This window comes from Stegastes partitus, unplaced genomic scaffold, assembly GCF_000690725.1.
Source record: "Stegastes partitus isolate 25-593 unplaced genomic scaffold, Stegastes_partitus-1.0.2 Scaffold639, whole genome shotgun sequence".
NCBI classification, from domain to species: Eukaryota; Metazoa; Chordata; class Actinopteri; family Pomacentridae; genus Stegastes; species Stegastes partitus.
Genome location: NW_007578370.1, coordinates 90,339 through 118,034, shown reverse-complemented (window position 1 = coordinate 118,034; position 27,696 = coordinate 90,339). Strand labels below are relative to the sequence as shown.

General features: G+C 43.8%; 1 protein-coding gene across 4 annotated transcripts in view; it reads left to right on the top strand.

The window, feature by feature from the left end:
* The first annotated feature begins 728 nt into the window (after positions 1-728).
* smtnb (smoothelin b) overlaps positions 729-27,696 on the top strand; it is a 47,772-nt gene continuing 20,804 nt past the window's right edge. For all 4 annotated transcript variants that reach the window (XM_008289828.1, XM_008289826.1, XM_008289830.1 and 1 more), the window contains exons 1-6: positions 729-1,071; positions 15,442-15,599; positions 17,890-17,968; positions 18,054-18,132; positions 19,758-19,837; positions 25,445-25,541. In XM_008289828.1, coding sequence (XP_008288050.1) covers positions 1,021-1,071; positions 15,442-15,599; positions 17,890-17,968; positions 18,054-18,132; positions 19,758-19,837; positions 25,445-25,541 — 544 coding nt within the window. In that variant the 5' untranslated portion in view covers positions 729-1,020. The remainder of the gene's footprint in view (positions 1,072-15,441; positions 15,600-17,889; positions 17,969-18,053; positions 18,133-19,757; positions 19,838-25,444; positions 25,542-27,696) is intronic.

The window sequence follows — 27,696 nt, the reverse complement described above, 5'->3', positions numbered from 1 at the left end:
CTTTAATTTTTGGCCAAATCAAAGCGAAATTAATGTTATTGATTACTGAATATTCTCTGTAATAAATACCAGTAGAATAATCCATTTTCCGTGTCCTGTCAGCTGCAGTACCAGCAGTGTAAACAGACTTGACAGCAAATCACAGCCAAACATGAAATCATATTTAGGTGATTTCTGCATAGCCAACTAATAGGTTGGGTTCCCATGGTAACCTGATGTTTACAGTGTGTGATGCTGTAACTACAGGGCTTCATTCAGTGATATTAGTAAAACACAGCTCAGCATGTTTACAAATAAAACACATTCCCTCAGCTGAGAATCTGTCTCGCTCATAAATAATAGTAAACTATTTGGTGAAAAGAGACGCTCTTTCAGCTACTTTAAATCCTAAACTCTGAACATAGCCTGCTCCCCGCCAGGTTAGCTCCACAGCATCAGTTACCATGGAGATCGAGCCAGGTAAACAGAGAGCCACAGAGAGACTTTACACACCTCACTAGCCCACTAATCTCACTTCGTAGTTCAGCCCTCTGCTTAAAATGCACTGACAACAGCATCAAGGACACGAGTTTGAGTTTTGTGAAACACTGGCACTAATCACCCTCCATACCGAGCCGCTGTTTCACGTCCTCCCGCACAGCGGCGCGCTCCGAATGAGCGCCGGGAGCAGCCGGAGACACGCAGGGGGCGGAGTTACACCTTTGAGTGGGAATCCTCTGTTCAAAAAGCTGCCAACGTCCACTTGGATGAGATTGTTTTCTGCTTTCGCTGCTGCTGCTCCAGAGACGACTAAAGAGGAGCGAAATATGCTCTGAACAAGCGGGGAAACTGCTTCACTTTCTTTGACTCCGAATTTTTAAAAAAACAAAAAAAAAAGTTTGGGAGAAAGTGTAGAAAGAAAGAAAAAAGAAGAAAAACAAGCTGCGAGTCGTGCAGGTGGAACACGTTGCTGACCGGGGAACCACATCACAGCGGACCAGAGCTTCTCGTCTCACCTGAGGCCGAGCACGAAGAGTGAAAATGTCCCTGGAGACGTATTCGGCGCTGGACGAGTCCGCCCTGCGAGCCCTGGTGAGTCCATGAAGCGCTCTCGTCTGTTTCTGGTCGTTTTAAACCGCCGGCACCATTTATTGAAGTGGGACTGGTTGAGAAGAAGCTCTTTACTGTTTACTGTGAGGCTCATAATTGTCTCTTAAAGTGTCACAAACACCCAAAGACACAATATGTTGACTGAAGAGCAGCCAACAGTTTCTGTTTTTCCTGCCAGTCTGTCTCTGTTTCAGTAACGACACCTGACAGGTAGGATGTGCAGCATTAAGGTTAATCCTGACAGGTGGTCTGCACACACACACACACTGCTGCTGCTTTATGTTGCTCTGTCTGCACACTGAACCCTCCCTGTCTCAGCCCAGATGAGTGTGAAGTGTATTTACAGAGTTTAGTAGATTGAGGGGGAAAAAAATGAATTACTGGAAGTTCTTAACAGGAGGATAATTGTTTAGGTTAAAATACCAACACTTGCTGATTCCAAATGTGAAGATCTGCTGCTTTTATGTCATTTTTATTCAGTACAATTGAAAATTTAGGCTTAAAAAAAGGCTGATCCTGAATATTAATAGAAGTTTTTCTACTTCAATCAATTAAATCAACTACTCAATTAATTGTCACCAATTTAAATAATCGATTACTTGGTTTGAGACTTTTTTAAGGCATAAAGGTCAAAATTGTTGGATTCCTTCGTTTCAAATTTGAATGTTTTCTGGTTTCTATGTTAAATGGTGCACAATTGTATAGTTTGTTTGCTTTTTAAACCTTGTGTTTCTCACCCAGTCACACTCACACTCATGGTTTCTTTGCTCCTCTGTGACACTAAACTGAATATTAATGGGTTGAGCACAAATCAAGACACTGGAAACATGATCTTGAGCTTTTGATTGACATTTTTCACCATTTTCTAATGTTTAATAAACCAAACAACTAATTGATTAATTGAGGAAATTATCTACAAATTAATTGACAGTGAAATTAATATTTAGTAGCAGCACATTATTTCATTCATACCTCAACTGTTGGTTGTAGAGTTAGAATGACAAATAGTTTCAAATCTATAAAAAGACTTTATCTTTATGACAAAATAATTATAAAGGTTGTCTGCTGCTGAAGTTATGAGACGGTGTGTCATAAGCGTGAGCAGCAGATCGGTGCTGATAAGACGAAGGTGTCATGTGGTAGAAAGTCTAGGAAGTGTTACAGTCGCTGGTTTACAGTCACGTTAGTCACGGCGCAGTTATTTCCCGAGGCAGAGGAAGGTGAAGCATTCATCTGTCAAACACATACATCATGACACCTGTAAGACCGACACATTTACAAGGACGCGTGAGTCAACCTGTCCTCGCTCAGACGCACTTACAGTGAGTTTGTCTGAATCACAGCAACAATCGGACATGATCCATCTGGTAGAGGTATTCATACTTAAGTTTTTTATTTGGCATTAGCTAACACCGAGAGAGAGAGGGAACAAAAAGATGATTCTTCTGTATGTTTATATTTACCCATCAGGTCTGTTGCTGATCAGCTGTCACATGAACCCTCTGAACTCCAAGCAGTTTTTGGGTGTTTCCTTTTTTTTTTGTCACATTTTTACCCACAATTTCTGTCAAGTGACTGCTGATGACAGTTTATGGCTTCTTAATTAAGGAGAATTTTTAGTGTTTTTTTTTTTTTTACAGAACCCAATCAGAGAAAAATGGTGAGTTTTTAAATGTGACGCGTACAGTAGTTTCCTTACATCACATACGATTGGTTCAAGGACCATCAGAAAGTTGAACATCCAGTCATTCCGTCTTTTTTTTTTTCTGACTTTGATAGCTTTCCTTTCCAAACCGCCGGAGGGTTTGGGGGGTTTCAGAGGGTTTAAACCAGACTTGTCTGTATGTGACTTCACTGTTCGGTCTAGCTGATTTCCCAAGAATGTGTACTTCAGGAGGAGCCCGTCGCAGAAAAAACATTTTGATTACTGTTGTTGGAGATCAGTAAACCTGACAAGAAAAGGCTGTTTACTTTGGAACCATGTGGGCAGCGTATACATGCAATGTTTAGTTGACCTGTGTGGCTGCTATTTAAACCGAATCCATTATTTCCCCAAAGTCTGGAATCGTCTGGCCAACATCTACAGTCTTCTCATAAATTACTAAAGGACAAACTTTTACTACGAGTGTCGTTATACTAGTGGGAGAGCAGGAGCATGTTGAGGAATTGATATTTTTTTCCTTCAGGATTTACTTTTAACCGAAACATTGGTGGCTTTGATCAGTTGGTTTATGAGTTTATTTATAGACGAGCAGAGCAGGAAAAATGAGTCAAACCGAGGACGGAGGAGGAACGACTGACTGGTCACTACGGATTCTGGCGTAAATACAAAAATATTACTGCTTAATTTATTGGAGCTCCACTCTGACAGGTGTTCGAGAACCTTCTTACATACATCAAACCTCCATTGTTTTCAGAGAGCTCGGCTGAATCTTCCTGTGTGGCCTGTTTCCTTCAACAACTTTCTATAAATTGCGAGTCCAGAGAGCTGCAACACCGGAATTGATGGCTTTTATCTTCACGTGACAGACATTGCTCAGAGAAGGATTCGAAAATGCCTCGTCGCTCCGGATTCCCCGCTGCTTTCCCTCCCCTCACATGTGACCAGCAGCTAGAAGGTCACCCAGATCCCACATTTTCACTGATGATGTTTGCGGTGACTCGAGTGTCAGCGTTTTCCACAGCAAACTCGGAAACAAACTGCTCGGAGGAGAAGTTCATACGAGGCCGTGATGAAATTTAAATTAAGCCCGACAGATCTGAATGAAACCTTTTGTGTTTTTGTGAAACATAACGCCCGTAGTCTGTGGCGTTTAGAAGCGTGTGTGAATTAGGAGTCGTTTTTTTTTAATGACGCCAGTAAAAGATGATGGACATTTTGGAGATGCCCGAGTTTAATTAAAACTGGCAGTAAATCCGGGTGGAGGAGCTGCTATTAAACAACAGTTGGATAACGAACACACACACACACACACTCCAGGGTTGTGTTGTACTTAATGAACTAAACAGTCAGAAGGTCATATGGCGGCCTCTCTAACGCCGCTAATCCCATCGCTACACTTCTATTCAAAGCTCAGGCTGCCTTTTATATCGCTCATTTAATCCCCTCCATGGCAACCAGGAAAAGCATTTTTCTTTTCTCTTGGCTGCCACCATTATTTAAATATCCACAAAAATAAGCAGTTGGTGTCCCAGTTTCCTTGGGAGAGGAGCTGAGAGGATGTTTGCTGCGGGTCATCTGTCTGAAAGGAGCTCCTGTGGCCACAAAGACACCGACGCTGCCGTGAAAGCTCTTTCCAGCCGAACCACTCCAACCACTGTCACTTAATAGCAGACTTTATCAGCTGATTGCGCGCTTGGAGGCTGATGATTATCGTGCTCTCTGAATCACGCTGCGTGGGAATCGTTTGCGAAACCCGCAGGACGAGTCGGGTCTGCAGGTGTCTGCTGTTGTGGCACTTGTGCATCTGTCTGCATAGCTAAGAATAAGGTCTGACTCTGGCGTCTGTCAGCCACACCATCATCTCCCTTCTAATTATCTCTGAAACGCCCCAGCTGCCCTGCAACTCAGGAGGAATGCAGCAAAAAAAAAATGTGACACAAGCGTTTGCATTCAAATCCCATTGTCTTGCAGTTTGTTAATGCACAACTTGGCCTTTTAAATTTCTGAATTGACGTGACCACTTGAAGGCTTTTCCGCCGGCGGCGCCTGGAGGCCTGATTTCACATGCTGGATGACTCGCACAATGATTTGTAACCAGTCTTGCCAGCCCTGTGACTGTCCTTTCTCCCTGGTGAGCGAGAGGCATTCACACATGTTTAAAATAGGCCAATTTCACTCTGTGGTCCAGCCTCGCTGATATATGGGACCCCTGGGCCTTCGTTTTATGGCTCTCTGGACCCTTTGTGAGTTGACGAGAGCTCAACGGTTACAGTCGGAGAGGAAGAATGGGTTTGTTTTGCAGGATCTCGCTATAGACGCCAGATTCTTCTTACCCTCCTGAGACGGGGTCCGAAATGTCAGCCTCATCATCGGGAATAAATCGGAAACTTTATGCGACGCTGCATACCTGTTGTCTGGGACATTTTCACATGTATGTGCAGCATGTTTCTTTAGGCTCAAAGCACAAATTATCAGGCACTCTGGTTGTAAAAGCATCTTATTTGTTTTTATATCATGATATAGCTTAAATTGTAGATGACATCTTTGTGTAAGGATGCTGCAGAGTCGTCTGAAGTCCTTTCCAGCTGTTGCATGCAGCAGATCTTCTTTTTAATACGGCTGCCCTCTCTCACATAAACAGACAAAGGTGAGAAAAGAGTCTGAATTGCTTTACGCTCCTGATAACACCTTCTGGGATTTATGATCATAGCTGCCTTTGACCGCTGTGGATGTTTACACAGCGGGTTGTGTAGGTGTGGAGTGTGAAAACAAAGTTGTTCACACACAGCACACCTGATTCCTGTTTCTGCCCAGTCTGTCATCATTCTCACAGGTATTTACTCCGGCAGCATTTCCTGTATGATTAGGTTTCAAAGGCGAGGAGCTAATGAAGACATGAGATGTGAACGCTTTCAGGGCAGATCCGTCTGAGCTGACACAGTTCACTGACAGAGTCCATCACAGTCCACATGAATGGGGGGCAGAGAGATAACAAGCTGCATGTTTGTTTGCTAAAATGGGAAACTCTTGTTGCTGAATGCTGCTATAAATAGCCGATCATATTTTGGCTCCGAAAGGATGAGAAAAGAAAAAAAAAAAAGCCTTGAACTTTGAGATGATCGGCTTTTTGACCTTTAAGTGAGTTGTTGCTGCGGAACAAAAATAATTTGGAGTGAATGTAGCACGACTTCAGATGCATTTTAGCCGAGATTTACTGCTCGTTCCAAGGCGAAAGTTGAATCTGGGTTCAGTGTGCCATATTTCCATATTAAAGTAGACACTTGGTATTGTTATGCTACTTGGAAAGGTTTGATATTTCAGAAACATAAGCAGCCATTTGAATTTAAGAAGCAGTATTTTATCATAACCGCTGTTTTGTCATTTTCAAATGTCACAAAATCACAAACCGGGCAGTAAGATCAACAAAAGCAGCGCTCAGAGGGGGTGGTATTAGCGTCAGTGCTGTAATGTGATTATAGTCTTATGGGTTTCAGGGTGTAAACATTGAAAATCACGGCTAATACTCACCGTCTGTGAATTTTGCACTTCTGCTGTGAGGCCATACATGGAAAAAATCCTGTTTTTTTAAAGAAGGAAATCAACCAAAGACCAAACATATTATGCATGACTAAGAGGGGAAATGAAATACAGTTTTTTTTTTGGTAACAAAAAGCACAAATCAAACTAAAAAATGTTCACCAAACATACTGTGCGTCAGCGTGTTGAGTGCATTACCTTCATCAAAAAGCATTTACGGTCTTTTTGAATGCTGTAAATCATGCAGCGTTAACGTCTATTTTTACAAGCTTGCAATCATCCTTCTCATTTGTGCTTCTTGGCAGTTTACCCGTTGCGTTGCCCCCCCTACTTCTGAGCTGTCATGTGTGTTGTTTGACCCAAACAGAAAGAGATCCACTCATAAAAACACTCCTCTGTTGCTCTGCTACTTGTCAGAACTCAACACAAGAATTATTACCTCAAGTTGAGCTACAACGCAGTGAGTGGCGACATGTTGAGAATGATAGAACTTGACAAACTTCAGCTGCTTTCCGTCAAGTGCAGACCCACTAAGTTAATGCAGTATATATTCTGTGGCTGCCGACTGATGGGTGAACTGAGTTTTGCAAACATCAGATCGGAGGCAGACCCTGCTGTCACAGCTGCTCTGGTCTTTTCGTCTGTGTGGTAAGTGATCCAGCAGAGAGGGTTTCTGAGGCCGATCTCTGTCTGTCTGGATCATCATTCTGCCAGATGGGAAGGGTCTGCATAAAGGATTGAAGGTGTGCTGTTTCCCTTCACCTCCTGTAACACCACCAGGCGTCTCCAAGATGGACAGTGAGCGAAACCTGACCCTGGGTTTTAAGCTTCAAGTGCTCTTTGCATCCACATCCTCTTGAGTTCTGTTAACTCCAGTTTTTTTGGCCTCCGTCTCAGTGGTCTCCATGTGTGATCCATCATTCCCCAATACAAACAAATGATTTGAAAATACAATTGGGTCTTTAAATTTGTGCAAAAAATGTGACTCTTAAAACTTGGTGGATGGTCACTGGATGGAATGAGGAAGCTGTTTTCTCAGAGGAGAAGAGAAAATTGCCGCTCATCATCACCAAGATGTTATCAAGATGCCTTTAATGTTTGGTGCCAGTTCGCTTTACCCAAACACAGCCTCTCAGCTGTGAGGTACCAGAGCAGGGCGTCGGTCCAGTTTCATCAGTTTTTGGCTTTACATTGGAATACTTAGGTGTGGCTCTGTTTATAGAGAAAAATAGCATGCAGGAAGCAGCATGCAGCAGTCTGCACGATCAGCCAAGTCACAGACTGAATGAAACCAATAAAACAAAAGATAAATATATCTCATTTTTCCCGCTTGGGAAAGAATGGTGTTTTTAAATTGGGAAATAAAACAGACAGAAAGACAAGAAGTAGTCCGTCAGTCAGAAATGTAGAAACACTGTGGTTTTGGCTTTTTCTATATCGACTCCCTCAGGAAGGAGCCATTTCCTGAAGTCCACTAAAATCATCAGGCGGATGTTGATGTTTTGCTTTCCAGCTCTCTACTGTTAATGTTGCGGCACTCTGGAGATATACACACAGCTGATCTGTTAAATTTTGTTTGGCTGTGTCTGCCCGTCAGTCTGTGACTCTGGCCCGTGGTTACAGTCGATGTGAATTCTCGGAGCCAGCGCGGCTGCCTCTCATGGATCTATTAGAACGAACAGTTTGTGCTCTGCAGCCGAACAAATTGCCTCCCTGATTTCCCTCCTGTGGGACACTCCTCTCACCTTTTGGCTCGTCCATCATTAAACCGGGAGCCCGTCAGGCAGGGCTTCCGTTCAGAGATGTCCCATATTTGGTGAGGATTCATCATGTTCCAGAGCCTGCTGTGATCGGGCCAGCCAAAATGCAGGATGTCTTTCTTATCTGTTAATTTATGACGGCGCTTTCCTGCTGAAATCTGTCACGTCGTATCAGATCTTCTGTTCACAACCACCGAGGGAAGACACGCTGTTCTAAAAAGCTGCAGACAGCTCCCTGACTGTGCTGGTCTCCTTTGATCGGGTATAATGACGTCCAAACTTTGGATGACGAGACAGTGAAAGAAAAAAAGGGAATTCTGCTTTGTTTGAAATTCAGTGTCTTGAAACAAAAAAGCAAAAATCCCGGCAGCCAAAACACATGGAAAACACAGTAATTTGCCACAAACGATGTCTGTTGAGTCAGTGTTGGTTAGAGCTGAAGACGGTTCAATTTAAACTTCATTCAAAAACGCAGCTCACGGAACAATAAAATAGTGTAATGGAAAAAAAGAATCAGCCTAAATAGGAATCGGAAATATGAAGTTTAATATAATCTGTGCATGTGGAGAAAGAGGGGATGGTACCAGACTTCTGTAGCACGCTGCTAGAGGCCTGAGACAGCAGGAACCGCTGCTGTACTACTGTAGCAGGTGTCACTGGGTTAGTTACGTTGTGGGTAACTTAGGTTTCTGGTTCTGACAAAGTAAAAGAATGCATGGAGTTAAAAAGGATGATATCTGTAGTTCTCCTCTGTTAATTTTTTTGCATTGATGTTATGTGTGCAAACTTGAGTCAATAAGATGCCCAAACAAAGGTCTACACAATACCACCAAAATGAACCCAATGTTAGATTTAAGCACATAAAATGAAAAAAGGCTTAAAGCAAACACCGTTGTCAACGCGAATGGACGCTCACACCGCTTTGATAATCTGGATAGTTAAAGGAAAATAGCGAGTCAGCGTTTCGGCTGTGTTGATGCTGGCGTAAGACCTTGTCGTGCCGCCAACGTCTGAATGTGGGCCACAGTCGTCATGATCAAGCTACGGGTGACCTGGATACCTCAGTGTGACCTGACCTGCAGGCCTGAAGAGAAACGCACTCAGAGAGGGCAGATTGTGTGGAGCCAGACAACTGAAAGAGGCCAAAACCTTCAGAGAGGCGAAAGAAGCCCGGCAGAAATATATCACACTGTAGAAGAGTTGGTGTCTGTGGACTGATATGCAGCAAAGCATTAAAGATCAGGAATAACTTTGAGGTCCTGCAGAGAGCTGGAAGGTTAATATTTTTGCAGTTGGATCAGAGCGTCGACCATGTGTGCACGATCAAGCGTATGCTGATTAATCCGTCAGCATGTGGTGTCCAGTGCACTAATGTAAGACTCTGAGCATCACTCAGCAACATATGCAACACATAATGTGAGTTCAGGTCTTTCTTCGGCGCATCGTTGCCGCTCTACAGGACATTGTTGGTTCCTATACCCCCCTCTGACCCACATGCATTCCTCTATGTGTTCGTTCTTTATGTCTGCTACCTCAAGTGTAAAGGGGGACAGTGTTTTCCTGGGTCTGCACCGGGCCTGTGTCCCACCAGCCAGTTATTAGTTGAGGTAAAGCTTTCCTACACGTGCAGCTGCACTCTCAGAGAACACGTTGGCACATGCACGGTAATCTCTCTCTTTTGCTTGTATATTTCATAGATACCCCCTCATTTTCTGCACTACAGACAATGGAAGCTCACTACGCACTGGAACACAATGAGCTTTAACCTCGGACCCGGTTTGTGTCTTTGTTAAATTTTTCAGCCGAGAGGTGACTGAAACTCCCTCTTCTGAGAAACCAGGAGTCTCATGCCTTGCAGGGCTCTCACGTATCCTGATTATATTTCCACCTTTCAGTGGGTGTGGTGAGCGTGCTGGCCTACTGTAACCATGTATTGTTTTCCTGAGGCACTGAAGAAATGATTTACAGGCATCCACCTGATTTAGATTGGAGTTTTGCCCCAAAGAAAAGCAATGAAGAGATTTAAGGGTGGTTAAATATTTCTGAACTTTCTCACCCTTTCAGTGTTTCCAGATTGTTTATTTGTGTCTCTACCAGCCCGGCTTCCTCAGTGGCGGCTGCTAATCCATCTCAGCTCTGCTACTAGGAGTGTCCCGTCTGTCCTTATAAGGGCAAACTCACTTGTAGGCTTGACACAAGTGAGTTTAAAGCACTGATCCGATCTGCTGCCTGGCTGCACTCTAACCTCGGCCTCCTCTGGAAGTTATTACTGTAGGCCTCAGCTCGTGCACAGAAACACAGTAACCCCCACCTTTCACTCAGGCCCATGCACGTGGATGCTCACGCGTACACACATTTCTTGCAGAAAGTATACGTACTCCCTGGTGTCGGGCTCGACACGTCGCAAAGTAGAAAGTGTTAAGTGCAAAAACAGCAAATGAGACGAGCACATGTACACCCACTGGGAGTCAAAAGGTCGAGACTTGGCCTGAGGGGTCGCTGTGCTCCCAGACGGAGGGCGGTTGGGTGGGAGACGGTAGATGTTCACCAAGCTGTGATGTCTGACCTGACCTTTGTGCAACACAACAGGAGAGACACACATAGTTTGTAATACCTGAGTTTAAGTTTTAAGACTCACTCACAGATTTATTGTTGTATTATTTTTGTTTAACGTATCAGGTCAAACTTCTTTAAAGTTGCCTAAATACATGCACAAATACAAATGATGACAATACAGGCAAAATTAGGATTTATCCATCCATTATCTATACACCGCTTAATCCTCACTAGGGTCATGGGGGGCTGGAGTCTATCCCAGCTGACTGAGGGTGAAGGCAGGGGACACCCTGGACAGGTCACCAGTCTATCACAGGGCTACACTTAGAGACAGACAACCAAGCACACTCACATTCACACCTACGGAATCACCAATTAACCTCAACATGTTTTTGGACTGTGTGGGAGGAAGCCGGAGAACCCGGAGAGAACCCACGCTGCACGGGGAGAACATGCAAACTCCACGCAGAAACATACTGGGTGTCCTCACTGGGACACGAACCAGCGACCTTCTAGCTACAAAGCAACGATGCTAACCACCGCGCCTAAATTAGGATTTAGATTGCTAAAATATGATTTAAAAACAAAAAAGCTGGGCTACAAAACTAACTTGGCAACTCTGTCTAATTTTAGTTAGTACCAAGAAAACATGAACACTAAAGTTGCAGCGATTAACCAACTTGTTCTCAACCTGTCCATTTTGATCATCAATTTGTGGGTTTGAGCAATTTTTAGGAAAACCTCATTCTCTGATTCCAGAGTCTTGAATTAGAATATTTCCTGGTTTCTTTCCTCCTCTAAGACAGTAAACTGTTCAGGTTGTGGTCAAAACAAGACATTTGAGGACGTTTTCTTGTCCTTTTGAAAACACTGATTGATATTTTTTACCATTTTTTAGACCAAACAACTCATTGATCGATCAAATCGTTCGACTAATCCGCAGTGAAAATAATAAGTAGCTGCAGATTTAATGCAAACCACCATGTATTACAGCCCAGTTGACAGAGGCGTATGTAGACTTAGAGACAGCGCTCTGTAATCATATAAATAAAAGGAAGGGAGCAGAATTAGGACAAATCTGAACTTGTACACTATTTGGCTTTTATTTCCACAGTAATTTAGCTGAGTGGTCTGTCTCTTTTCACTTCCACAGTTCTAACTTAATCCTGTTTAAGCGCTGCTCCCACAGGTAGCTGTTCCAGCGTGTGCCTTCAGCTCAGACCCACATAATAGCAGCTCAGTATATTTTGACTACCTGAGCAACCTTGAGCTCGTGCCATGTTTGACCGCTTCTGATTCTGTTTCTGTGTCTGGCAAAAATAAATTAAACCGACCTCCCAAACTTAAAATCTGATTTAAATCTGTTTCCCTCATGTGTAGCAGAAATTAGGGTGTTTCTGTCCTCGGGAAGTGTGTCACCAGCTGGTCGGGATTACTGGTAAACCGTGAGCGCTCTCTAATTGGCCGTGATTGATTGAGCTGCTTCATTCCAATGTCTTTGGAGGTTTTGAGGTTTTTACTCCATAGAAAGCTGCTGCTTGGCAGGAGGTGACTCAAAGCAACTCACACTGCAAGCCTTAGCAAGCCTGCTTGTGAAACATTTTTTTTGCATCTTGATCCTCACGTCAGGATCATTCATGAGAAATCGTTTAATGGTTTACAGTGTATCAGTGAGTAAGTGTGTTTATTTGAATAGAGAGATTTGTGATCTGTAAACTTTTCCTTGAAGCAGTTGCCCCAGTTTCTGCGGGACTGGCTCGTCTCTCTTCAGCCATATCCACCTCCTCCATCCTGTTTCGTCACTGCTCAGGCTAGACAGGTGTGCCGGCAGCTTCCAGAGGGCCGGTGATGGTAACACACCTGTCCTCCCACCGCTGTAGAAGGCGCTGACAGCTTGGTGACGTCTTCACGGCCGCGTCTTTTCCCCTGTAAAGCATATTGTGCGAGTGTGACCTGTTTGCGCCGTGTGATTTCTGACTCATATGTCTGTTGGCTGCACAAGCAGAGCTTTCTGTCTGGGTGTAACGCTGCTCTCTGGGTCACAATCATGTTGTTGTTTGGAGCCACAGTGACAGCTGGTTACCCAGAGGTCTGTGGTCTGGTTTGAAAAATGCCTTAGGGGATGGTCAGTGGCGTAATGTGCTGTCACTGTGTAACTGGATTGATTTAGTTTTTCCCGTTCTCCACTCTTTTGACACAACTGGCTCTCTGTTAAGGCCACTGTCATGTGGTCAGCCGGACTCTGGTCCTGCACGAGTTGTGTGTTTCCGTCTCTGGTTCTCTAACGGTCATTCTGCTGCGTTTGGCAGCCGACCAGATTCAAGGTGTGTTTTATTTGCTTGGAGTTACGCCCACCTATTACTTTCCTGTGCAGGGAAGTTATTGGTTTTATTTTCCTCTTTTCAGATGCGTAAAGGAAAAGTCAGTTACAGCTGCTGGCGTGCTGCCAGCTTGGTTGACTGTTTGAATTGTAAATGTTGCAGCCAATCCACACAGACTGAACATGCTGCATGTGCACACCGATTGGTTTATTTAAAACGCCCTGCAAATGTCAGAAGCTGCTATTTGAAGTGGTGTTCTTTGAGTGAGTCAAGTCAAAGTACTGACGTGAACACGTAGGGATTGTTTTTCATCTCTTATCATCACATCATGACTTTAATTCTCCACACTGTGCTTCTACTTGAAAAGATTACTTTAACCGATTTGGACAGTTCTACGGTCTGTCACATGGTCTGAGTTTCAGAGCTGTCTTTGACTCTTTTTTTTTTCTGTAGAACATTTTCTTGTGATTTTTGCTTCATATTAAAACTGTTATGCATACTGCACAAGCCAAAAATGCAGCCTGTTATGAAATGCTAAGCAGACGTTTTGAGTGAAGGCCGAGGCTCGAGGCTGTTCTGTTATATCTCAATAATGAACAAATAAATCAGTCAGTCCTAAAACTTGGCAGCGAGTGAACTGACTGTACAGTCACATCATGACGTTCTCTCAGCAATCAGCTTGACAGTGTGGTAACAGCAGGCTGCCTCCACTGTTTGGTTACTGTGTGTGTGTGCGTGTGAAAAAGATACTGGCCAGCAATAAAAAATGTGCAAATGTGCTCTCATTTCCTCTCATTATTTTCCTGTTTCACTATCAAAAACCCGCTGCTGTCGCTCCCGGTCGTCGTATCATCTCACTGCTGGACTGGACCCAAACCCCAGTTCCTTATTGGCCGATTTCATGACCGTCTTTTTTCCTTGTGAGTCAGCAGGAATGTGAGGAATGACCTGTACGAGGCCTGGCCCTTTCCCACCCAGCTCTCATCTGCCCATTTTTAGGCATATCCAAGTCTAGCCTCCCTTTCATTTTTCTCTTTTTCACTTTGTCATACTATATCTCTGTTAAACGCTTTACTCTAACCTCTTGTCCTTCTCCTCCTTTCTCATATTCTTTCTCCCTGCTGCTTCTGAGCTCTTTTTCCTGCTGCCTCTTTTTTCTTTCAGTCAGCTCAGCACTTTAAATTTCCACAAATTACAGTATATAGAAGAGCCCCTCTGAGCTAGTGCAGCTCGGGCTGCATATTTTGTCAAACCACAGCGAGACCTCAAAACCACTGTCCCTCTTCATCTCTAGTGGGATGACCCTCCTCCTCCTCCTCGTCATCCTCTAGGCCCAGCAGTGAGGCGCAGCAACCCCCTTTTTCACTCCATGAGGCTGAGCTTAACAGCCACATCCAGCTCCCTTTAGCTGAAGGCACACAAAGGTTTGTGTTTCAACTCTGCAGGTTTTAACTGGTGCAGCAGGAAACCTTAAAGAGTGTGCTTGAGCGTGAGGTTTATAAGAAAAGCTTGCCGGAGGAGCTGCTCATCTCTGCATGTGTTGACAGGTTCCCGCTGTCGACCAAAAGAGAGAGATCCGTCTCCCGTATGACAGGAGAGGGCTCCCTCTTCCCTCCTGTGCTCAGGGCTGTCGCTGACATGAAAGCATCCAGCTTGTTGAGGTTGTGCGTCTGTCTGCAGGTGTACCATTATACAGACACTTACACGCCTTAATTACTCCTCTGTGGCTCGAAAACCTTTTAACTAATTGTCACTCCGAGCGATGAAATGGCTCAATGAGTGTTTTAAGTGAGCAGGCTTTAACATCTGAGTCTCTCCTGCTGCTTGATTGCTGTTCAACCAGGATGAAACGCAGCGACAGAAGAAGACACCAGACTGTTTTTTTTTTTTTTTCTTTTTCTTAAAGCTGAGCGCCAGCTGTTGCCGTACCTGCCGCTCCTTGGTCAGGCGCTCCTGTCTTTTCACGTTAGTGAGCTCGGATCACTTGTCATCACCAATCTATAAGCCGTCCATCGGCCCTGCTGACCCTGTAGCTCTGTGCCACACGGGATCTGTCTGGACATCACCCACCTGAGCGCCTCTGACATGTCTGCTGTGACTGTGATTGATTTAATTAGGCATCACAAACTGAGTTCCCTTAAACTTTTTACGACAGTCTGGCTCTGTGGATGGACAGCTGCGTGTTCGACTGGCTGAAAGTCTGCATGTTCTTGTAAACAACAGTTAATTACAGAAGGCAAGAGACGGCAACTGTCAGAAGTCAAGGCTGCGACTTGTGCTTGACAGTGCTTTGACCCTGCAGTTACACTTACGCACCGCCCTGTACTTACACTGAGAACAGGCCTTGTAGCTGCAGATTCTTATGTAACTATGTCTCCATGCATTCACTCAAAGATGCAAATATAAGAGCGACAGGTGACTAATCTTTGCAAACCAAATGTTTGTCATCCTGCCATGTTGGTGCACTTTTAACCCTCGTCTTCGTGCCCTGTCCCTGTTTGTCTTTACTGTGCAGCTGGATGGAACCGTGGACCTGGACGAGAGACGCCTCATCCGTTCAGCCATCCGGGAGCTGAGGAGGAGGGAGATTGAGGACATGGAGGCCGCTCTGGCCAGCAAGAGATTTCGACCCACTCGCCTCAATCAGCAGGAGGACAAAGAGAACCAGCACAGGTGAGATCACACAGACACCTACAGAGCTGTCCGAATGACAAAGTGCCGCAGACCAGGTGAAATGGAGATGCTGAGAAAACATTCACAAACCCAGATGCAGCATTCTTCAACTCCAGTGGGAAAAATCTGGAAAAGTCAAGTCAGGAAATCATCGGGGACAGAAAAGTGCAACCACAGTAAACTTTCCAATTTCCATCATGTGTGCTTATTTTACAATAAATACTTTTACTTTGAGAAGCCTTCAGCTCACGACAGTCACATTGAAGTATTTTTTCATCATATGCTTTATTTGTATTTTCCATTTTGAGTTCTCTCAGTGTTTTCCAGTCCAGTAAATATAATCTTAGCTGTCATTCAGCCGAGGAATGTGGATAAAGTGATAACTCGGCTGTAATGCTACACTGCCCCTGCCGTTCTGTCAATAAACACGTTTTTTTGCTGGCAAACCAAAAGAGAGAGACCGGACAAACAGGCTTGAAAGTGTCAACGGAGATCTTTTTTTGTTCCTGTAAACAGTGTACTTAATGGCATTTTCATAAGGATGGACAAAGGCACAGACTTTTAACAGTGTTATTTTTCTGGATTTGCTATGCTCATTAAATGCAATCCATCCAATCAAGCTAAACTGCAGATTTTAATCTATGAGATGAAAGAAGATGCTGCTGTCTGTAGTTTTGGCAAAACTCGCTCAAGAAATTTTGCCCTACAAGCTTATATCAAACAGTGAGTCAGCAAATCAAAAAAAACAACAACTGGGGAAACCTCTAACTCTGCAGAACACAGGGGTTCATTTAACACTGGAACCCCAACTGGTTCCTCTCACATTTTATCTCACTGCGGTCTCATTTTTACTGTAATATAAAGTCCTGCACCTCTATGGAAACAGCACAGCCATGACTCGAAGGAGACAAAACTCCACAATGTGTTCTGTAAAGTATGTCACAATTTAATGGTATGAGAAAAAAAAAAGTAATTTCTTTGATTATTTATTTCATGAAATTTGAAAAAACCTGGAATCAACATGTGCAACATTTTCCAAACGCCTACAGCTGTTACCAACAATAGAATAAAATATGCATATTTTACTAGTTACGTTATTAATTTCTCTCGTGCTGTTTGGCTGAAAAATCCCCAAATTTTTGTCATGTGACTGGCGGTTGCAGTTGAGTCACTGATGGCTTCATGTTTGTTCTGAGGACTGCAGTGTTTTTTGATTATTACAGAATCTGGTTTAAGCATCCAGGTCTGTTTTTGTTTCATTTTTCAATGTGACATGTAGAATAAAGTCATTTTGATTAAATTTTTAGCTTCGATTTGGTTAATTTTCCTGATGGAACCAGAAGTCACACATGATTAGTTCGAGAACAGTCAGAAAGTTGAAAATCCTTTAATTCTTTCTGTACATTTTATAGCTATGAGGAATGGTGTCATTTTTTTTTTTTCAAAAAAAACTAACATGCCTGTCAAAACTACCAGCAGGTTTTGGGTACCCCAGGTTAAATTCAAGGCTTTAGCAGAATCCCAGCATCTGGTGTTTAGCAAAGTGAAGATTTAACACTATTTGATGTGAGGAGGACACCCAGCCTTCTGCTGCTGCTGCTGCTGCTGCTCTCTTTCTTTGTCACCGAATCCTAATAAGACGAGTGGCAGCGCCTAATCATTTCCATTCGCTGCTGCTCTCAGATGACTTGGGTTACAAAAACAAAGGAGCTGCCTCATTGAAGCTGCTAAAGAAAGCATACCTACTGTCGCACATGCACGCACATATGCACGTGTTAAAACACACACACGAAAACCCATCTGAAAGTTTCATTATCCCGTGCCTCTTAATGGTGGAATGTGAAATATGCCACTCCAACGTGCCACACATCCTTTAATACCAACGGCTGGAGAAAAGCGAGGATAATGAGAGAACTGGAGGGAGCGTATGAGTAATAGAAACCAACATACAAGCAAGCGGTGAAATGGGGAAATATGAGGCAGAAAAAAGCGAGGATAAGAGCAGCCTTTTTTCCGGCGGTTTCTGTCATTGCTCTCAAATCTGCTATGCCAGAGTGTCACTTCTTCCACAGTCGATTTGGGAGTGTATGCTCTGGGTTTTCTCCTGGCCAAGTAATCTCTGTTATCGATAAATTGTCTTCCACAGCCTTTGACATACACATAGTAGCCTCCGATTAGTGAAGCCTGAGTTTTAAAATGTGATATTCAAAAGGTTAGGATTTCTGGTTTGACTCATGCAGAATGTGCATTAGTTAAAATTCCTTCCACTTTACTGTCTTTCTCTATAAAGGTCTGAATCGAGCAACAACTTGGACCTTCTGTCTCAAAAACTGCAATCAATCCGGGACATTGATGAGCTCACGAAAATGGTGAATATTAAAAGAAAAAAAAATCTATAATAATGGTAACAGTGTGTCATGGGTGCGCTGAGCTGTTGCGTATGTTTGCTCTTAGCTCCGTGCAGCCAACGAGTATGAAGAGAGGAAGATGATCCGAGCAACCATCCGACAAATCCGAGAAGAACAGCAGCAAGGTGAGTCGGGAGGTGCCTGTCTGTTTGTTAAGTCCTCCACCGTGTGTTAAATAAAGTGCTGATTGTAGATGATGGATTTTGCAATAGTTTTATACAGAGACAGACACTTGTATCATTATGACAAATTGGAAGTGATGCATTTTTTTTCTCACCCTCTGAACCCCAAGTGGTTCCTAGCCATTTTTTTGTTCCTCTCACATTTTTACTCAACGTGGCCTCATCTTTCACTGTTATATAAAGTCCTGCACCTCTATGGAAAAAGAGCAACCATGACTAGAAGTGGAGAGACCTCAGATTCTCTTTCGTGCATTATGACACAGTTACAATGCCATAAATCTAAAAAATAAAGTTGAATGTATTTGATTATTTATTCAGCAACGGTTGAAAAAAAAACACTGGAGTCAACATGTACAAATGTCCCAGTGTGCACAGGTGTTACCAATACTGGAAAAAATGAAGGATTTACATATTATAGATATGTTACCAGTTAAATTATAAATGTTTCCATCCTTGTCTCCTATCTGCTCTGTGTAAACACAGCCCGCAGTTCAGCCCAGTTCAGCTGAAAAGTCTGTGAATTTCTGTCAGGTGACTGTTGGTCACAGCTCAGTCGCTGCACAGTTGTGCAAGCAAGTGTAGAATTTTTTGTTTTTCACAGGATCTGGTTTGTGCACACGGTTTACTTAACTTTGTATGATAAAGTGATTTTGATAAAATATCACAATTTCAAGCTTAGATTTGATTGATTTTCCAGACAGAGCCTGATGTGACACACGATTAGTTCAAGAGCCATCGGAACGTTGCAAGTCCATGGATTTGTTCTGTTATTGGTTTCTGTCTCTGATAAATGGGGTAATTTTGATGATTTTTGTTTTGTAGATGGCCTGCTTTCCAAACCCACTGGCAGCTTTTGGGGTTCAATAGATAAAACAGATAAAGTGCTAATTCTGGTGGCCGACTATAAAGATCAAAATGTCAGAAATCCAAAGGACATGGTCTCGTTAAATATCTGTGACCCCTTGCAACATACATACATTTGATGAGGAGACTAAGAACACAACACAACATGCAAAACAACATTATAGATCGGATTTGCCCACCAACACTCTCCTAACAAACCCTGATGAAACTCAGCAGGATGGTGTATTTCAGTATCAAGCACTGACACTGTTTGGCCTGATGAGGGCGCTGAAATTAAAGGTACAAAAATTCCAACTACCTGTTCCTTGTGGATTAAATCCGAAAGGAAAAGTACATTTATATTATCAGTGTGGTGGCGTGTGTGTGTCTGCTGCCATAGTTACTATGGCAGATCTACCTGTGATGCTGGGTCAGATACAGGATTCCTGTCATTCCTTAGCGCTGTCTGGTCTTTGTGAGGCCCCTGTCATACTGCAGCGCTCTGATGTACGTGCAGGACTCCAACAAAGAATGACCAACCTCCAGCTGAGGCCATGTCAGGACACCTCAGATAATCTCGTCCTCTGGCTCCTCGGCTTGTATCCCATCTGTGTTTGCTCTTCTAATTTCACACATGACCAGAAGGTGAACATCAGATGGGATAATGAGTCACCTTGTTCACTGTACATATTGTCTGAGTAATACTGTTGTGTGCGTGCTTTCAGGGACCGTGGATCTGGGTAAAACTTCGGGTCGCTGCCTGGAGCCTGAGAGCGTGGAGCCCCAGAGCAGCATGGGAACTGTGGTGAGTAGAGCAGAGTTAATGGAGCGATTAGTGTCGGTTGTGAGAACTGAAATGATTCTGAATGTCACGGCTTTCCCCTGACAAAGTCTGAGCATCACCAATACAGCCGATGGGTAAACTGTCCCTGATCCAATATGCGCTCATGTCAGCTCCCATTTAGAAAAATGAACCAAGCGCGGGCCAATTTGCGGGTGCTGAGTTTGTTTGCATGGCAACGGCGACCACTGAGGTTTGCTTGCTGCCGCAATGAAGAATGCAGCAAACAACAACAACAAGCATTGTGACTTGAGTCACACAGTGGGTCGTGAATGTGGCCGCACCACACACACACACACACACACACACGCACGCACAAAACACATGCCTCAGCTGCCACGGAGTTAGGAATGTGTTCTGCTTTTTAGATGCTCATTCAGTTTTGACCAAGTATGAGGAGACAAAATAAAAATTTACTTTGACTCTGGCTTCTAGTGACGGCAGTAAATTGATTCTGTCATTTCACACACATGTAACTGTGCAACTTTTCATGGTATCAGAAGAATGAAGCGTTTTAAAAATACTTTGTGTTGCATCAGTCTGAATCCTTCCTCAGAGATTCGGACGTCTCTCACAGTCGACCCGCCCTCTAGTGGCTCGGTGGCAGAGCCTTAAGATGTGGAGACGTGAGGCTCATTTGTTTGAGAGTGCTTTCTAGGGGCCAGATGTTATCTTATCTGCTGGTTTTGATCAGTTTTTTTGATGAATGCTCTGTTTCCAGACGATGGGATTTTTGTGGAAGAAAAACAAAGTTGTATGAAGTCACTGCTCTTAAGGCTAAGCCTTTGAGTGACAGAAGCACCTCCTCTATGTACGCTTTAAAGGAAAATACAATCAGTCACACTATCAGAGTTCTGCTGGTTCATTTGAAAGCACCCATTTTTCTCAACACGGCGATATAAAGGGGGAGAAATGAAAGCTGTTGGGTATCAGTCCCATTGTCTGTTGTGGCCTGTGCTCTGCTTGCGTGCATTCCTTTGTGTTTGTGTGTTTGTGTGTGTGTGTATTCTCCTCAGATAGGAAGCAATGATAGCATGTTGGCGTAACAGGATGCTCTCACATTCAAGCCTTTTTACCTCACTTCCTGGAGGACAGCTGAGCGGTACGGCGGCGGGGCTGTGAGTCACCGGTGGTGTGATGGATGATGGGGTGGAGGGGGGTATCGATGGTGAGGACCACGGTGAGGTGGTGAGTTTTGGAGAGGCAGCCCACCAGCTGTGACCCAGCAGTCTAGTCTGCGCTGGAATGGGGACGTGGCCAAAAACAACATCAACCAGCAGCAGCAGGGCTCCTTCCACTCACATCACAGCAGCGGATCTCTTTGAGCCGTTCGCAATTGTGCTGTGAAAGATGGTGGTCCGAGATAGGCCTCCGCAGCAGCCAGATGTATGCAGGCACACGCAATATGCAACACGTGACCGCTGGTAGCGGTTTGAAACAAAAACCAGGTCAAGAGCTCGCGTGACGAAAAGGAAAGTGCGTGTTTAATTAGCGGATTAATGCGGCTATTGATTCGTAGTTTTGATTCCAGTCTTATTTAGGAGTTAATGTTTGTAGTGGGAACGGCTGACATTCAGAGATCGGAGCTGAGGTACACTTAAAGTTTCCTTTCGCTCATTTGGAAGAAACTCCTGTTGTAACAGCTTGTAAAAAAACTTTAATTATACGTATGTAGCAGAAAAAAAATGTCACTCTAAAAATAGGGTCTTTGTTTATTATTGTAACATTAAAAAAACGAAGATATTAAATAATCCAATTCAAGTGCTTTTTATGGTAATATATCCCATTGTTTCGAGGAATATATGAGTATAAAAAGAGGTCAAAACAAAGGCAGAGTGTGTCTGAAGTTAATGTGTCAACCAGGCAACCCATTAACCTGTGAGGAAAGTGTGTGTGTTTGTGTGAATGTGGTGGGGGTCAGATCCCTCTGGAGACAGAACGGGAGGGAGGGGAAGTCAAGGGAGTGGCCTGTTGGTATTATATGTGTGTGTGTGTGTGTGTGTGTGTGAGTGTGTGTGGTGTTTGTGGTGGTGTAAATGTTTGTGTGTGAGTGTGTATGATGTGGCTGAGGGAGCAGAGCGGCAGAATAGCGGACGTCCTGACTCCAAGAGGGTTACTGCTCAGAGAGAGAGAGAGAGCGAGAGAAGGAGGGAGGCAGTGAGTCCAGGGAAGAGAAGGTAAATGTCATTTTCCTACTGTTGTGTGTCACAGACTAAACGCTCCTCTGACTTTTTAAAAATATTTTTTTTTTTTTAAATTGAAAAGTCTCTCCTCATCAGTCTGTGTTTGGAGAATGGGATGTGCCTGCCTCTGTGTTGACATTTCAGGTTTGTGTACTTAATGCTTTATTACTGAGTTAGATCACTTTTTTATTGACAGGTTATATAGTTACAGCTCGATGCGTGACATGAAATTCACTGGCAAATGTACAAGTAGTGCAATAAGTGTTTTATAGCAAGCTGAAAACAAAACATCAATATTTAATGCTTGTGGTTAAAATGTATTTATTGATTTATTCCTGCGAGGATTTGAATTGAGGTGCATTTTGAGAGCTCAGGTAGGCTGTCGGGAGACGGACTCCTGTTGTTTGTTCACCGGAGCTGCTCATCATAAACATGTTGCAAGAAGAGACCTGAGGAAAGAGCAGCTTAACTGTCTAAAACTGGCCCCGGCGTTTGCAATACACAGGGTTTAGTTGGACTTTTGAGAGGAATTGAGAAAGAGTGCTGGAGAAAGAAACGCACAATGGGACCGTTTTTTTTTTTTAAAAAGAAAGACCATAAACTAAGCTTAGATTGGCACGTGATGATTTGCAGTAAGTAAAAATGGTAGTGAGACTCCGGGCTGAAGACCTCTGTGGGTTTCCTCACTGCAGACTGAGTGTGTGTGATATGGAGATGATTGCTACTTCATTCCAGCTACTGTATTTCAGTTATTGGAGGTGAGCCGAGTGTGTGGTTCCTCAGGCTGCAGTAATGGAAAGTGAGCCGCCAGGTTTCTTCTTCTTCTTCTTCTTCTTCTTCCACGTGGAGGCATGGAAGACCCTCAAATGGTCTGACCTCACCAGCTATGTGATGGATTTAACGTTTGTGGAAAATTTGGAGAAGCGATTGTCTGAAGCTTGAAGGAGGTGTTTGCCTCATTCTCAGCTTCATTGTTGTGTTTTTTTTTTTTTGTTTTGTGGAGTTGAGGGTTCAGACGAGTCCAGATGGTCCACGCCTCGCTGTGGTCACGAGAGAGGACAGTTGTTTTTGTTGTTTAGAGATTTTGCAATTATAGTGTGACACAAGCGGGCCAGATGGGCTGAGTGGCGGTTCATGGGTGCGCTGGAGTGGGATGGTGTCGGTGTTGGTTCCACTCCATCAGGTCCTCACTGCTGGGACCAGAGGGAAGCCGCTAATGACAGCATGGTGGCTGGCAGCAGGTCCGACGCTCTGGTCTCCAATTCCACTATATCTCCCCTTTTTTTTTTTTTTTTTGCTCTGCCTCACTGTCTGTGAGAAATATGTTCCCTGTGGTTTAGTGGGAGCTTTGAAATGATGGCTGTCTGTCTGACTCCTGGTTGAAGCAGGAGGAGAGGGTAAGGAGGGGGGGAGCTGGTGAGGAAAGACTCTTTAATTGTGTTTATGGCTCAAACACAATTATCTCCCCCTGTGACTCTTTGACTGAGTGACTCCGCTCTGAAGTGGCCCTTGTGTGTGTCCTGTCGCCTTATTGCGCTGCGGTGTTGTTGTTGGCCACCGCTTGTGTTCTCCTCAAACTCATCAGACACTTTAATGACTCTTTAAAGGAGCGTTCCACTGAATTTTTTCCTTCCACTGTGGTGCGCGAGGCTGTATCAGCAACATTTCCTCTAGTCGTTAAAGGCTGAGAAGACATTTTTATGCCCCAGAATCTGTGCTGCTTTTTTTTTTTTTTTGCTCCATATGGAAAAAGTGGAAGCTGGAAAAAGTGACATCGGAGCACCTGTTATGTAGATTTAGCTCTTTATGATTTCACATTTACTCCCTTTTTGAAGTTTTTCATTCTTTTGCGATTGATCTCATCTGGTTGATTTTTTTAGCAACAAAACCTATTTTACAAAGCAAATTGTGAGTTCAATCTCGTGACTCTACCCCGTGTCATTCCGGATTCACCTTCCCTGTTTGTGCTGCCGTCTCCCTGCAGCAGTGTCTGATTACGTTTTCTCCTCAGTGATCGAGCCACCCTGCCCTGTAATCTGCTCAAGGTGGGGAAGGTCACAGCCAATAGAGCAGAAAGCCTCGAGTCCTTTCTCACCTCTGCAGGCTTTGTGATTTGCCACCACGTTTCCGTGCAACCTGTCTGTCTTCTCCGATCACACACTGCATTGATTAAAAGCCTTTTCCAACACAAAAGTGTCGTTTATAAAATTTCCACGCTGCTGCTCCTGCTGCTGACAGCTGTGTCAGTCTCTTGTCAAGGATAACATTGTTTACACATGGTGAACTGATTGTGGTGTATGATTGTGCGGTTGGGGGTGTGTGTGCTTTCTTTCCCTGCTTGAGGGATTGTGAATGTGTTTTCAGAAGCTTTTTGAAGTAATAGTAGGCTGTAAATCTGCTCTAACTATTACATTTTCAGTAAGGTCATGTCTTGTGTGTTTTTTTTAGGATCCACCCATTGTTTTGTTCAACTATTTTTAACCCAGATGGCTTTTGTCAAACACCTTTAAGGAGATTATGTGGTATGAGGCAGTTCATCATTTCAAATGAGCTCCAGAATGATGCACAACACCTGAAGCTCCACAGTTTTTGCCCTTTAATAGAAAAGTTTGCTCTTCAGACTGTTGTGGATTAGAATTATGTTGAGGAGTGATTTAAACACGGCGTGTGATTGTGTGCGCACATGCTCAGAGGAGTCTTATTTGTGCAGCTGATTCTCCTGTGGAGCAGTTCAAGGTCGGGCACCAGAGGCCCAACAGTAGTGTTGGCATCTACATCTTCCCCCTCTCCGTCCTTCCCTCCACACCTCTCCCATTTCCTCTCCATATGCCAAAATATTGCTGCCTCTCCCCCGAGATCTCCTTCTTTCTATGGCTTTGCTCCCTTGTTGCAGATTAGGACCCGAGTGCTGCAGAAAGTCCTGCATCTGACTGTGGTTAGGCTGCAGGTAGTCTGTAGGTGCAGGTGCTACCTATAAGCAGAGCCTATAACTCACTCCTGAATCACGTGCTGAATGTATATGTTGGCTCTTTTGGCCTCCAGGGCGCCTCTCTCTCTCTCTCTCTCTCTCTCTCTCTCTCTCTTTTCCTCAGACGTACACAATGGAAAATAAAATAGACCTTTACTTTTCCAGCTGGCCAAGTGTGTTGCTCATCATGGCTGGAGTATTTGACCTCGACCTCCGACAAAAGACTGTTGTGATCACCAGCTGACCTCAAACAGATGATTGAGCTGAAGTTTTCACTCTGGTTTTGATTTGAGGAAAGGGCTGGCAGTGTGGCAGCGGCAGGCTGAACACATTTGACGACCTGAGAAATTAAAAAGCACCGTGCTTTTGTGGCTGCATTGAAGTGCACTAAGCTATGATTCTTCTCTTTTTTTTCTACAGGAGACCGAGCGAGAGAGTCACAGTGAGCGTATCAGATCTCAGATCCAGGAGCTGCGCAGCCAGCAGACACAACAAAGCAGAGAGCGGCAGAGAATAGGTAAGAAACACTTTTTTTTTTTTTACCACCAAACTGAATACGACTTCTTTTCAGAATAGTGGCTGATTGCTTCAGTGTTGTAAAGGCTGCGTTTTTGTTGTTCATAATTGCAACAGCATACACACCCTTACACTTGCATCATATTTAATCCTGTCACACTTCTGGCATTTCTGAAATACAACAGCTTGTATATGCTGTAAACTCTCACCGAAAGGTCAAGTTGAGGTAAGCGCTAATAACCTGGAGCTAACACTGACCACCTCTGTTACATGTACCTGTGACTGCATACGTGCATTTTCCTTTTCAGTGCCTGTTGATGTAGTCGGCCAAAGGAGCCATTCTCCTGAGGTGGTGGTCAGAAGGTCATATTAGTTCGGGCTCTTTAAGCTCCTTCATCAGACTTTATTAACTGTTTGGAGTCACTTGCAGCCATAGGCTTAATGACTTCAGCTTCTTAAGTGTGAAGTAATTTTATTAACCGCTCTGTTAGTCCAACCATCAATAAAGACGTATGAATGCAGGCCTTCAGGAGGGAATGAATGCGCTTCGTTCACTTGAATCCTCAAAACTTAGCAGGAACACTTGCAGAGCTAACAATGAGTAGCCTGTAAAACTACAAACGTGCATCACTGACAAGTAATGAATATTGCTACAAAACTACTTTTAAAAAATCTAATAAAAACCTAAGAATGAAGTATTATATACTCTTCATACAGAGCACCAGCATTTAATTTTAATCGTCTGTGGTGGAAAGGTGTTTTCATCTTATTTTTAAACTCATATTTGTGTAACTGGAACTTGTCCTGAGGCTGACGGTCATTCTGTGTGGCCTGGTCTGCCCTGGGCTGGGCTCTCAGTGTCCTTCACATGGAGCGGGGGTTGATGGTGGGGTTATGGGAAGCAACAGAGGGAAACCCAACAACCACACCTCTGCTAAATAAAGCGGATACCAGAACAGAACTCAGGCTTTCTTGACGTGGCGAAGAAACTCCCTACTGTTCTGGATTATCACTGCCTTACAATTTAAGCCAGGGTGAAACAAGGATCAACCAAAAAAAAAGACCACCGTGGAAAAGCAAAGCGCTTTTAAAGTAGACCCGGGACTTTTGTGGACCGACAGGACAGTGTAGCCCAGCTGGGTCTGTGGTTCCTGAAGGGGTGGTTGTTTTTTCAGCAGAGTGAAAGTGGCAGAAAATAAGAGATTAACTTGGAGGATCCGTGCCTGCTGCTTTTTGGTCTTTGAACGTAGCACAAACACATGCCTCTACCTTTTAGACAAAAGAAGCTTATATTTATATACTTTACCTCAATGACCATGTGTCCAGCTGTACTGCAGTCAAATTGTAGCAGGTAAGGCTATGATTTAGGGAATGAAATGTTTTCAGAGGCTCTCAGTGGAATGTACTTTATGCCTCAAGTTCCCAAAAGAGAGAAACTTGCTCTTGTTGGAGCACCGCACGAACACTAATTACAATTTCACACAATAACCCAGGGAGTGCACTGAACACAGACATGTCCTGTGTGTTACTGTAAATATCAGGTCAGTCTTTGGTCTGCACCAAACAACTCAGTGATATAGTACAGAAGTGCTGTAATCCCAGCGTAAATTGTAGAAACAAATTGCTCAAGTGCTCTCATCTGATGTTGCTTCGGTGTTGTTTTTAGTCGTACTAGTGGCACCACTTTGTTTCCATGTTTCAGCAACATGTAGATGGAGTGAGATGAAGGTTTGTGCAGACATTCATTGTCTCCAGAAGATGGTTTCTGCTGACTTTAATGATCCTCTGACGTTTCTGCTGGTGCACCACAAGGTTTAAACTTATATTTAGCGAAATGTCTTAAATGTTCTGTTAATACATATGAGATAGATTGCTGAGAAATTTCGCTTAGGCATTCATGCTCCCCTCTGAATGAATTAGAACCTTTTTAATCTCATCCAAAATTATTATGTAGTTCATCACTAAAAAACACTGAAAATGATTCCCATCTTGTCAGCATTGTCACTTTGAGCGCACATTAGCATTACACTCAAGCATCACTTTCTGCAGCTCAGATACAGCTTCCAGGGATCACAAGCATTGCTGCAAATTCTAGTCTTTACAGCACAGTGCAGAAATTTTATTTATCTGGTAGCATTATGGGAAAGCAACGTCAC